Source organism: Phyllobates terribilis, unplaced genomic scaffold, assembly GCF_046119375.1.
Source record: "Phyllobates terribilis strain yellow unplaced genomic scaffold, ASM4611937v1 Scaffold_4__5_contigs__length_816908805, whole genome shotgun sequence".
Classification (NCBI taxonomy): Eukaryota; Metazoa; Chordata; class Amphibia; order Anura; family Dendrobatidae; genus Phyllobates; species Phyllobates terribilis.
Genome location: NW_027362764.1, coordinates 81662484 through 81675463, shown reverse-complemented (window position 1 = coordinate 81675463; position 12980 = coordinate 81662484). Strand labels below are relative to the sequence as shown.

General features: G+C 38.4%; 1 protein-coding gene across 1 annotated transcript; it reads left to right on the top strand.

The window, feature by feature from the left end:
- The first annotated feature begins 4254 nt into the window (after positions 1-4254).
- Positions 4255-12622, top strand: LOC141264198 (patched domain-containing protein 3-like). The gene is made up of 4 exons (XM_073676513.1): positions 4255-5074; positions 7365-7486; positions 7859-8004; positions 10262-12622. The coding sequence occupies exons 1-4, from the start codon at positions 4331-4333 to the stop codon at positions 12121-12123; spliced, it is 2874 nt and encodes a 957-aa protein (XP_073532614.1). The 5' UTR covers positions 4255-4330; the 3' UTR covers positions 12124-12622.
- Positions 12623-12980: the final 358 nt, after the last annotated feature.

Below are 12980 nucleotides of genomic sequence, written 5' to 3'. Positions count from 1 at the left end.
CCCGAAAGGGATACAAAGACTTATAAGTTATGGACGGTGAATAACCAAAGAACTTTCCCTTGTGAATAGTTGCACTTGTTAAAGTGCCCCTTATTGAAAGACCACTGAACAAAAACCCGTTGGAGGTGGCCGAAGACGTGGTCCAACACCTGGATCATCTATGCCCTGCAGCCACCCCAGGGCCTCCGTGGAGGGTTTTGGACGGGTCCCTCAAATTACACCTTGCACAGTGGAATGGACACCTGGTTGCAGATTATACTGTAACCTATCAAGGACTGTAATGTTTGTAAATATTCTAATGTGCCTGTTATTGTTAATGCTATTGTTACTTTTGGAAAAAAAAAATATGTTCAGTCCCGGAGTACTGAAATTAACTAGGGGGGAATGTGGCACCCCAGAGGGTCTGGTTGCCACAGTGGTATTGCTTCTCTCAAAAGAAGTAATGCCATGTTTGAAGGCAAGCAGGGGTTTCCTGGTCAGGAACATAACACATGCAACACTTCCTGGCTCCAGACCAGCAAGGGGAGGACCCTCCCCTTGGCAACTGGATCTGGAGGCGGGGTTAGTTTAGTTCAGTGCAGGAGTTGTGTTTAGGACACTGAAGAGAGAGGAGCTAGGGAATGGAGCTGGAGATAGCTCGTCCTAGCTGGACTACACAGAGAACCGGAGTTCACTGGACTACACAAACACCGGAGTCCGAGGCTGTGGGGGATTCCAGACCCAGCAGCAGATACCGCAGGGCAGGAGATTGCAGGTCTCCTGGCCCCATCAGACGCCCGGAGACTCAGCAGCACCGAGGGACCAGTACCGCTATGGAGGAGTGAGGCATCCACAAGGCCCGAGCTGCCAGCCATATGGGTGAGCACCGCACGTTACACTCAGGGACATGGGCTACATCACAGCTACAAGCAGAATAGCCAAAGAGAATAGTGAGAACGGCAGGCCTACAACTCCACCTGCCCAGGAGGACTCTATGCTTGCTCCCAGACTGACCAGACTCTTATCTCTAGCCAGTACTCCAGTCCAGGCCTGTCTAATTGCTACCAGTAAAGACCCTGCTACTGCACTGCACAGACTCTGTGTTTATTTCTGCAACTCGACACCCTGCACAACCACCATCATTCACACACACTGCCCTGAAGCTAACTCTTCCTGTGGGGAGTTATACCACCTTTGCTGCTATACCACCGGCTTCAGAGGACTGTTCCGCAGCGGCGGTCTCTATTAACCACATTCCACAGGTGGCGTAGTCGGACATTATATAACCTATATACATCTACTACCCTTGGATTGACCACCTGGGTCACGGACCGGGTCACCGCCACGGTGACTACAACCCCCAGCATCTACAGGCCCGGCTCCGGGTACCCCACGACCCAGGGGGCGCGTCGCAACCAGAGTTGCTGTGCAAAGTTGGTCGTGTACAGATTACAGATGGAGAAAGTATGCTCATCTATTGAAAAAGGCTAATTAGCTATTGAGGTCAACTAGGCTTTTGAATATTTGAAGGTTTATACTAATTTAGAAGTCGATAATGATGCCCATGACAGCTACAAATGAACTGTGGATCCAGGGTGTGTATTTAGCTTTTGAGAGGTTAGGTATGTGTTTGTGTTTAAAGTGTGTTTCTTGCAATAAATAGATATTGGTTTCTCAATTTAGGTGGTAAAGAATTTGACCACTTTTAGTTGGAGTGTTAAGGATCTCGGTGTTTTATGTAGCTAAAAGTATGGGCAAAATTGCAATGCATGAAGATGTGAGACTCATTTGTTGATAGTGGTGACAGTGTTAGTGTCAATAGGAAGGAGAATGATTACAAAACATCCATTCATCAGGCTTGCAACTATGACCTTTGACAATGACTGAAAAATAATGAAAAAGTACATCTCATATGTAGTATAACAGAAAGGAAGAGACTATGCTCTCTTGTGTTATATTGAACATTTAAAGACTCCATGATGGTAATTAGTGGATGAGATGTCCAAGAAAATTGTGAAACACTGGAGCTGTAAGCAAAAAGTAGTATAAATGAAACTCTAGTTCAGGTAGATGCTAGGAAATAAGTAAATGGTAAGTGTATGATTCAGATATTACAAAAGTCCAAGAGTAGGCTGGTGTCACACGAGTATATAAAAATCTGATCAGATTTTCATCCCGAAAAGTGAGATTTTTTTTTCTCACTTGTGCTGTCTGTTTCCGTGTCTTCCACAGAACAATTTACAGTATTTTATGTTACAGAATTGTAATGTATCCAGAAAAATTGGATGCGACTCTGATGATTCCTATGGCATCCAATTTTTTTCTCGCACCCATCCAATTTCGGAGTGAAATTGCAGCATGCTGCAATTATTTTCCCACGTTGAACACAGCTGAGAGAAAAAAACACAGATCTGCAATGCATCATTGAATAACATTGGTCCGAATACAATCCCTTTTTTTATCAGATTGCACTCGTCCAAGTTATTCGCTCGTATGAGCGAGCCCGTAGGATCATGACCGCAAGATGTCAGACTGTTCAAGCTATAGGAGGAAAGGGGTATGACATACTCCAGAATGTCAGGAGGTCAAGCATGAGGTGCTTAGAGTTACCTCCATGGCATCGGGTTGATTCTAGCTTTCCTGTTGTCTAAGGCAAAACCTACAATGGCGCCACCTGTCCAAACAGTATAATATACTAAACCTGCAGTGAATAAGTGCATTTCTGTCATTGTTTTTGTTTTTACAGTACTCATTGCATGGTAAAAATGCTTGCTGGTTGGTAGGTGATCAAATACTTATTTCATGCAATAAAATGCAATTTAATTATTTAAAAATCCACAATGTGATTTTCCGTTTTTTGTTTTTAGTCTCTCACAGGTGAAGTGTACCTACGATAAAAATTACACACCTCTCCATTCTTTGTAGGTGCGAAAACTTGCAAAATTAGCAGTGTATCAAATACTTATTTTCCCTACTGTATATCTATATATATATAGATATACAGTATATATATATATATATATATAAATATATAAATATATATATATATATAATACATATATATATATATATATACACTTTTTTTTAGTCCCCATAGTGGACATGAATCTGTTATTACCTAATCACTTGAAGTAAGTTACTATTTTAGTAAAAATCAGGGTCACCCCAGCAGGCCCCTGACTGCCATGGCAACTCATTGGCACACCATAATATTGTTGTGGGGTGGTCTGTGAGAGAATAACAGCATGATCCAAGACCATATGCCTTAAGATAGAGGCATTTAAGATATTAACACAGTGGCATACCACTAATAGAGGCAGATAATAGGGCTACTATGGGGCATATGAGTTGGGGGGGGCTGGCGTAAAAAGTCACTACCCCTTGCTCCAGACCCCCTCCATCTCCTCTCATAGGGGCACTAATTCTGTGTATGTGCTGCAATACATATCTCACTCCTTGTTTTTAAAAGTTGTGAGGTATGCCCTTCTATGACTGCACCTTTGCGCTATGACCCTGTCGACTCCGTTGAATTTTTTTACTTTTTTTTTGGTGGGAGAGGGAAAGGGGGTGCTATTTAGGAACTTTACTATGGGGTCCCATGATTTCTGTGTATGCCTCTGTGTTAACAGCAGCGGTTGTAGCTGAGCCCCGATCACTGCTGTTACAGACAGATGCTGGCTGTATGACACAGTTGACTTCTGCTTTTTATGATGTTGGCTCCGCTCCTGACTTGAATAATACATGAGGACCCGACTTTGGATGTACCAATATGTCCAATGTTGGTAAGAGGTTAAAATATTTTATTTTATTTTTTCATTCAGACTAACAAATTCTAGTTCATTTGAAAGTCCTACAGATAAAATAATACCTATGTAAGTTAGCATTGGCTTTTGGCTGTAGACTTTTAGATTTAATTTAATTGTAATTATTTTAAACAAAATTTTATCGGGTTTTAATTAAATCTAAATATCAACAAAATATGTAATGTATATTGAATTTTCTGAAACTGAATTTGGCGAGGACAGATGCTAATATCTTAGGCAACATACTTTGGTATATTTGCATATGATAGGCGTCAAATTGGAAGCTTTCCAGTGGTCATTTTTATTAAACTATAACATTATAACAAACATTGAAATGTCAAAAATAATGAATAATTCTATTTATTCATTCTGCTTTCCCATCTGGTTCATTATTCTCTATTAAAGGAGGTGCTTTTAGAGGTGCTTACGTAGACTATAAATTAGAGTCTTGCAGGGGAACTTAGTTATTTACTGACTATCAGAAACATATTACCTTGGAGGACTGTGTGAGTAACTGAATACCATTTCTAGTGAATTAATTTCATAAGATGTGCACAGACCAGCTTAATACAAGTGGGTGCCATGCTGACAGCTTAGAAAGACCACTTTCTAGGGGGTTTCGTAAACTGGGAAAACTAATAGCCAGGAACCCGTGGTTTTTCATTATTATCCCTATTATTTTATCAGTTGGGTTAGGAGCTGGGTTTTATTTCCTGGAAGAAAGAGAATTTAATAAGTTGGAAGAGCTCTTCACTCCAGAAGAAGGTGTCGCAAAGGGTCAGAGAGATTTTATCAAGATGCATTTCCCCATGAATGAATCAGGCCAATTTTCAGCACAGCGGCTGTATACTACAGGCAGATTTGCTTCGCTCATTATTGTAACCAAGTCAAAGAATATCCTCAATAGAAGCAACTTCAAGGATCTAGTGAAGTTGGACACAACTGTGAAAAACCTGACCTCAAAGTCTCATCTAAGATTTGCTCAACTATGTGCTCAAGTCAATGGTCACTCTTGCCTCCTAGCCAACCCACTACTCGCCTCAATGAGTAATAGTACAGAAGAAATCCTAATAACATACCCAGTGCTGTCTAATGGGGAGTATGTAGAACTGTACATTGGAGGAGTGACCTTAGGTCCTGGTAACCAGTTACAGAAGGCCCAGGCTCTACGGTTCTTATATTACCTGAAAGATGATAATGAAAAAATCCAAAATATCAGCCTGGAATGGCTGATGTATTTCATGGAGTTTCTTCCTCAAGAAATAGAAAAATTACAGCTGAAATCACTGAAGGTAAGTTATGATATTGTTGTATTTTGTGGGCTTTTTTCACTTTGATTCAGAATGTCTCTCGGTACTGTAAATCACCTTATGAAATATGAATGGTAATAGAAAGCATACGTAAATTTTTGGTTAACCTGTAAGTAAATGTTCGGGAAGTATATAAAAAACAACACATCAAATCATGAGAGAGAAGGATCTTAATTGCAAATTATTTCCTATACATAGATAGAAAATTAAATTATTGCTGGGATCCCTTGAGCCCCATCTGCAGAGCAGCCTCATCTTGAATTGAGTGGACTTGCAAATGATTGACTTCCACTCCAATAAATTTCTTTGGGCGGCCAGAGAAAGCCGAGTACAGGGCTCTTATATTTCCGGTAGTCCCTTTGATATGGAGTGGAAGTTGAGCAGTGTCACATCTCCTCCATTCAAAACTTCATTCTCAGGATCTAGTACCTCATTCCCAGGATACATGGGGGTCTCAGTGGTTGAACTCCCAGAGAGCAGCCAGTTGTCTCTTATCATATGGATAGGGAATAACTTACAATTGTGAACACCACTGTAAATTTAGATGCCCAATCCTGTTGTTCAAAGTGCAAATCTGGATGTTGGTAATGCGGCTGATGTGATTTATCTGGACTTTGCAAAGGCATTTGATACTGTACCACGTAGCAGCCTTATACTAAAGCTACAGAAGCAAGGACTTTGGAGAACTATATGTAGATGGGTAAGGAATTGGCTAAAAGGCAGGAAACAATAAATGGTACGTTCTCTAAATGGGTTATAGTCAGCATTGGGGACCGCAGGGATCTGTGCTAGGACCGATTCTTTTTAACCTCTTTATTAATGACCTTGTGGATGGGATTGAGAGTAAAGTGTCAGTCATTGCTGAAGACACCAAACTATGTAGGATATTAAAATCTGAGCTTGACATTACGATATTGCAGAACTATCTGGATAAGATGTCTGAATGGGCAAACACTTGGCAGATGAGGTTTAACGTAGATAAATGTAGAGTAATGCACCTAGGACGGAGTAATCCTGTTGCTGCATACACATTAAATGGGAGTATACTCAGGACTACAGAACATGAGAAGGACTTGGGTATTCTGGTTACAAGTAAGCTGAGCAGCAGTACTCAATGTCAAGCAGCAGCCGCAAAAGCAAACAAGATTTTAGGATGTATAAAAAGAGAAATAAAATCCCGAGATCCCAAAGTATTGTTACCCCTTTATAAATCACTGGTGAGGCCACATCTGGAATATGGGATCCAGTTTTGGGCCCACATTTTAAAAAGGATATTCAGACGTTAGAGTCAGTTCAAAGGCGGCAACTAGATTATTACAAAGATTATTACAAAGAATGGAAGGCCTCTCATATGATGAGAGGTTGAAAAAGTTGAGCTTGTTTAGCTTAGAAAAACGATGCCTCAGAGGGGATATCATTTACATGTATAAATATATGTGTGGTCAGTTCAAAGAACTAGCACATGACTTATTCCTTCCAAAGACCATACTAAGGACCAGAGGACACTCATTACAGGTGGAAGAAAGGCGATTCCGCACCTAACAGGAAGGGGTTCTTTACAGTCAGAGCAGTTGAACTGTGGAATGCCGATCACAAGAGGTAGAAATAGCAGACACTATAGCAGCTTTCAAAAAAGGGCTGGATGGTTTGCTCAATACACATAACATTGTGGGTTACAAAATATTACACCTATAGTAGTACATTTAATAAGGTAATAGTAATTACATAACTAGTATCATAATTAGGTTTGTTTCAGGGTTCTAGGACTGATTGCCTTTTCTCGGGGTCAAGAAGGAATTTTTCCCCGTGATACAAATTGGCTGAATGTGTCCTGGGGTTTTTGCCTTTTTCTGGATCAATAGATTTAGGCATAGGCATTTTAGTAATACCATTATTAGAATCATAAGAGTAATATAAAATATAAAACTAATTTTAAAAAATTATAAACGGGTTCATTTTTAATTGTAATAGTGCAGCAATAATAAAAATGGTAATAATACATTTGTGAGGCCTAGTCCCAGTAAGTTAGTGTACTGTTAGTGTAGGGAGTACAACGGGGGGAGAAAGGCTGAACTTGATGGACCTAGGTCTTTATTCAACCTACGTTACTATGTTACTATGATACCACTGCTGGAGGTGTCTGGCAGTGGCTTTCTCCCTAATGAAAACATATGACTGCTCAACTTTCATTTGTATTTTGGAGCTGGGAAGAGATAGCTGTTGTGTGTATATATTGCAAATATAAAAATAATCCTTTTTGCATGACATACAGGTTTATCATTCAACATCTATTTCTCTACAAAAAGAGTTTGAAGGAAGCACAGAAAGCATCATCCCGTTGTTCTCAATCACATATGTTGTGACAATGTTGTTCTCTATACTATCTTGCGTAAGGTAAGTGAATTCTGGAACCCATGATGAACCTGGTGGCATTTTAGCTGTCACTGATATCCTATTCTCAAGGGATGAGCTAGCATTGCAGGGTCACCAGTGATGAATGAATACAGTATATATTCTTACATGTTCATATATATTCTAAAATATTCTTCTTATTATTGGAGTAAAAAGAAACAAAAAGTACAGCACAATACAAGTGAAAGAGGTTTCAAAAATCCCAATGCTTCAGAACAAGTCAGCGTAGGTGATAGGACATGTTGTTATGATAAAGGTGGGTCTTTAAAACATTATACAGTATATAAATTACAATAATTTTGAAATAAGCATCACAATGCTACAAAGAATAAATTCTCTTCTGACTTGTTTTAGTTTTGACAACGTAAGAAATAAAGTTTGGTTGACTACGATTGGAGTGATATCACCTGGATTAGCCATATTGGCAAGTTTTGGGTTGCTTTTACTGTGTGGTGTACCGTTTGCCAGGACAGTTGCAAATGCACCCTTTCTGATTCTTGGTAAGAGTAATTTAGGTATTATTACAATTTTATTACGTTTACAAAATGACAAGAAAAATTGAATAAAAACTATAATTGGCACCAGTTCAGAGAACATTATAGTCTACATTCTCTAACAAACTGTACAATGTCAATTTGCTGCTTTAAAACCCTCATTAAAGTTGTTCCTTCACTTATTTCAGTGGGACTAGCTGTGTATATAATGTGTATGGGGGCCGCCTGATAAATCATTTTGGAGTTGAGAGGGATAGGGTTGGTGTTTGGATTTCCACGCTTAAACCCTATGTTCTCCTTCTGAAAAAGCCACCGCCACCAACAGACGTCACAACAGTGATTTACTTCGCTCTCCTCATTGATAACACTTTAACCCTGGAACAAGGTTTTCAATATAAAGTCTCCTCAACATGAAGGAAAAAGTTTCACTCTCCAGTGCTGAAAAGCAGTGAAACTGTAGAATAGTCAGAAACCAGCTTTTGCAGAAAAAAATGATCTCTTCAAGTAGTCTAAAAGTTCCCATATACATAAACAACATGCTTGGATTCGGCCCACTTTTGTTTTATCTTGTGCATATGAAGGCCACCAGATTTTCACCTGCCAGATAATGTTGAGGGGAAGAAGGACAGCGCATATTGAATTTCAATACCTGTTCCATCTGTTCTCAGGGTTGATAAAGGGACAGCAGAGGAATAGCTACTGGTCAAATGAAAGTTTGGTTTAAAGCTGCTTAACCCTTTCATGACCAGGCTATTTTCTGGTGGGGGGGTTAGTTTTTAGCACCCCAAGTTCAGAAATTTGTAAAAATAATTTTGCTTTTGCCTCAATTTTCCGAGATCCCTTAACGTTTTCAATTTTCGGGATATGGGACCAGGTGAGGGCTTATTTTTTGTGCCCTGAGCTAACGTTTTTACTGATACCATTTTGGGGTAGATACAATGTTTTGATCTCCTCTTATTGAATTTAATTTCAATGTTGCAGCAGTCAAAAAAACGTTATTCTGGGGTTTTGATTTTTTTCTCGTTAAGCCGTTTACCAATCAGATCAGACTTTTCTGAATGTGGCAATACCAAATGTGTATTTTTTATTTTTTTTTATTTGTTTTATTTTTAATAGGGCAAAAGGGGAGTGCTTTGAGTTTTTGTATTTTTTTGATTTTTTAAAACTTTTTTTTACTTTTTATTGTATTTAATAGGGGACTTGAAGCTGCAATCGACTGATCGCTTCTTCTGTTCTTTGCCGTACATCAGCGCTGCTATGCATAGCTAAAATCATGGTCTCCTATGAACGCCAGCTAAGCTCTGTCTTTCAGAGGACTATTGTAATGATAGGCACTGGGGTCTTCAGCAGACCCCCAGCTGTCAAGAATACCAATAGGCACCCCTTGATCATGCCAAAGGGTACAGGGAATGATGTACCCCTCCTGTTGGCGTGTGTGAAATGCCTCTGTCAGAGATAACAGGTTAACAACAGCGAGCTCTGCTCCACCCGCGGCTGTTAGAGGCAGATGATGGCTGATTAAATCAGCCACCATCTACCGAGAAATATGTGCGCTCAGCATGCGAGCCCTCATCAAAGTAAAAGACATGACATATGACACAACTGTGCGTCATATGTCACGAAGGGGTTAAAGTGTATGGACACTTTAAAAGGATCTTTTAAATGCTCATATGATTGTATAGAATTCTTGTTTGAATATTAATACGAGTTAGAGTATAAATCACTAATAGTTTTTCTATAATAGAACAAAATGTCTCATGTCTTATGGTGTCCCAACAATTAAAGTCTCTCATATTTTCTATTGATCTCCTCATGTTTATATTTAATATAATGTATTTGTTATTTTTCAACCAAAGTCAATGATAAACTATCAAAATAAACCCAGAGGTCAATTTTGAGGAAGCCAATTACTTTTTAGTTATACTACAACACCATCATACCACACTTTCTCATACAACCCCTAATGTTTTGTTGACCTTGTCCGCTAACTCTAAAACCAAATGAATGAACTAACGAATACATTTTTTAAAATTGCAGATTGTGCTGTCTTTATTTTGTTTTTACCCAGTTTATTTTTTTTACTTACCTGTAATTAATTTATTTGGAATTACTTACTGTATATGACAGCAACAGACTTTACAGCAGTAAACTGAATTTACCCACAATCAAATATCCCATTTTCTGGTACACAATCCTAGGATGTAAGTTTGGTTAATGCTGCAGTAAATAACACAGTAGTAGCTCTTTACTTTGTTTTGCATAGGAGTCGGGGTGGACAATATGTTCATTATAATCTCATGTTGGCAGCAAACAAAGGTGACGAGTACACTTGAAGAACGAATGGCTGACACATACCAAGAAGCAGCAGTTTCCATCACCATCACTACACTCACGGATGTACTCACTTTCTACATTGGTATTATGAACCACTTTCCCTCCATGCAATCATTCTGCATTTACACAGGAACAGCCCTGGTTTTCTGCTATATCTACTGCATAACTTTCTTCGGAGCAATATTGGCTTTGAATGGGATACCCAAAACCAAAAACAGACATTGGTTAACGTGTATGAAAGTGGATGACAAAAATGATGATAAAAGGAGCTTTTGGTATAATGCTTGTTGTGTTGGGGGAGCGTATGACCCAACTCGGGAAAGAGAAACTGAACATCCAATAACTGTATTCTTTTATAAGTACTATGGACCATTTCTGACAAAACCGTGGGCAAAAGTATTGGTGTTACTTTTGTATCTGTTATATTTATCTGCCAGCATTTATGGAAGCATTGAGATACAAGATGGGATTGATATTCGAAATTTGGCCAATGTCAATTCTTCCTTGACCCAATTTTACGAAGTAGAAGCTTTATACTTTTCTAAGTATGGTCCAAGGGTTATGGTAGTGGTAACTAATGAAACAGATTACTGGGATATAAAAACAAAGGAGATCATTGAAACTTGTATGCAAGAGTTAGAAAAGAATCACTATATAGCCAAGGAATATACGGTGTCTTGGTTGAGAACATATGAGGAAATTGCTAAGGCCGAAAATCTGAACATAACCACTAACGAGAATTTCTTTAAACATTTAAATCGAGTGTATCTAAATTTTTCTCAATTTCGACAAGACATCATCACTAATGGGTATGAGATTATGACATCCAGGTTTTTCATCCAGGCCATTAGCATAGTTACTGTGGATGATGGTAAAAATATGTTAACCCACTTACGGGATGTTACAGCCAATTGTGACGTTGAAGTATTTGTTTATCACCCATTATTCATTTACTTGGACCAGTATATTATAATAATTCAAAACACAGTTCAAAATATTGTAGTCACAACAGTGGTCATGTTGGTCATTTCAGTTCTGTTCATACCAGACCCCTTGTGCGCATTGTGGGTAACATTTGCAATTGCATCCATCATAGCTGGCGTGACAGGCTTCATGTTTTTCTGGAAAGTCAACTTAGATTCTGTATCGATGATAAATCTTGTCATCTGTATCGGGTTTTCAGTCGACTTTTCAGCTCATATAGTATATGCGAGTGTTTCTAACAGGAAACCAAATGCTAACCAGAGAGTAATTGATGCTCTGCATGTTCTGGGTTACCCTATTGTACAAGGGGCTCTGTCAACAATTTTAGGAATTGCTGCCCTTTCTGCAGCAAAAAGCTATATATTCAAAACTTTTTTTAAGATTATGCTACTCATCATTACATTTGGGGCACTTCATGGTTTGTTATTTATACCTGTGTTTTTGATGACTGTGGGAGCATGTAGAAAATCAGGGAATGGTAAAGAGGAGCCTAAAAATGATCAAAATAAGTATAAAAATGTTTTACCACCAGCAGTTATTTACCGGTCTCACACTTTGGCAACTGATATCCAAATAAGAAAACCAGAGGTGAGTTTGCCAGGATATGCCATTTCAAAATCCAATGTGAGGGATTACAGTAGTCTTGACGGGAACTGCTTCTGTATGAATTGGCAGGGAAGTGTCTACTCCATACTTCATCCTGATGTTCAAAAAAAGGGCAATGAAAATGTAAATGAACTAGTGGAACATAGAAGGAGAATGCTACAAGTTTACCTGGAACACAAAATGGATCAGAAATGCCACTAAGTGCCAATGGTAAAAATCAATACGATAATGGGCTACTGGGGCAAAAAAAAATACCTAAAGTTCTGTGATTATATTGGTGTTTTTGCATGAATTTGGCAATAAAATGAAAATAATTTACTGCTTTTATATGCTGCAATATCCTGGTAGTCTTAGATTTCAGTTACCCATGTGCAGTGCCTTCTGCTTACCTTATGGTTTAACATAGTCTATAAATGGTCCAAATAACCAGTATGCATTATATCTGTTTGACTTTTTGACTAAATCACTTTGTTTTGTTGATTTACTATAAAGGTAATACATAAATGAACCATTTTCTTTGCTAAATCCTAAAACACAGTATTAGAAATAGTAATAACACTAACACAAAAAAAACCTCAATTATTGTTACCACATAGCTAAAGCTAAAATTGCAGAATCCATATCTTTTTGTTCGTTTGATGTAATCTTTCATTACTATAGTGAATCACTTTCTTATTGTAGGTTCTTTAGTTATTGTGTATTCGATTAAATTAAAACTGTCACTGTCTTAGAGAAATTAATATTTTTTGGCAATGTTTTCACTGAGTTTTTTTGGTACTAATAAATATTAATACATTAGTAACTGGTCTCTTGGATGGTAAAATGATATCTGCAAAGTAATTATACAGAATATTACAGCTGAGAGTATTCTGAACATGTTACACACAGAGGTTGAAACCATGAACCATGAGTTTTCCTTTGAACTTTGTCTACGGTCACTTAGGGGACAGCAAATTTTAAAAGTTTTCAACCAAGAAGTCAAAAACCTAGACATCAAGAGAGCTTATCAATAGGATTTTCTTAGGAAAGCAAACATTTTCCAAGGGTCTAGACTGTAG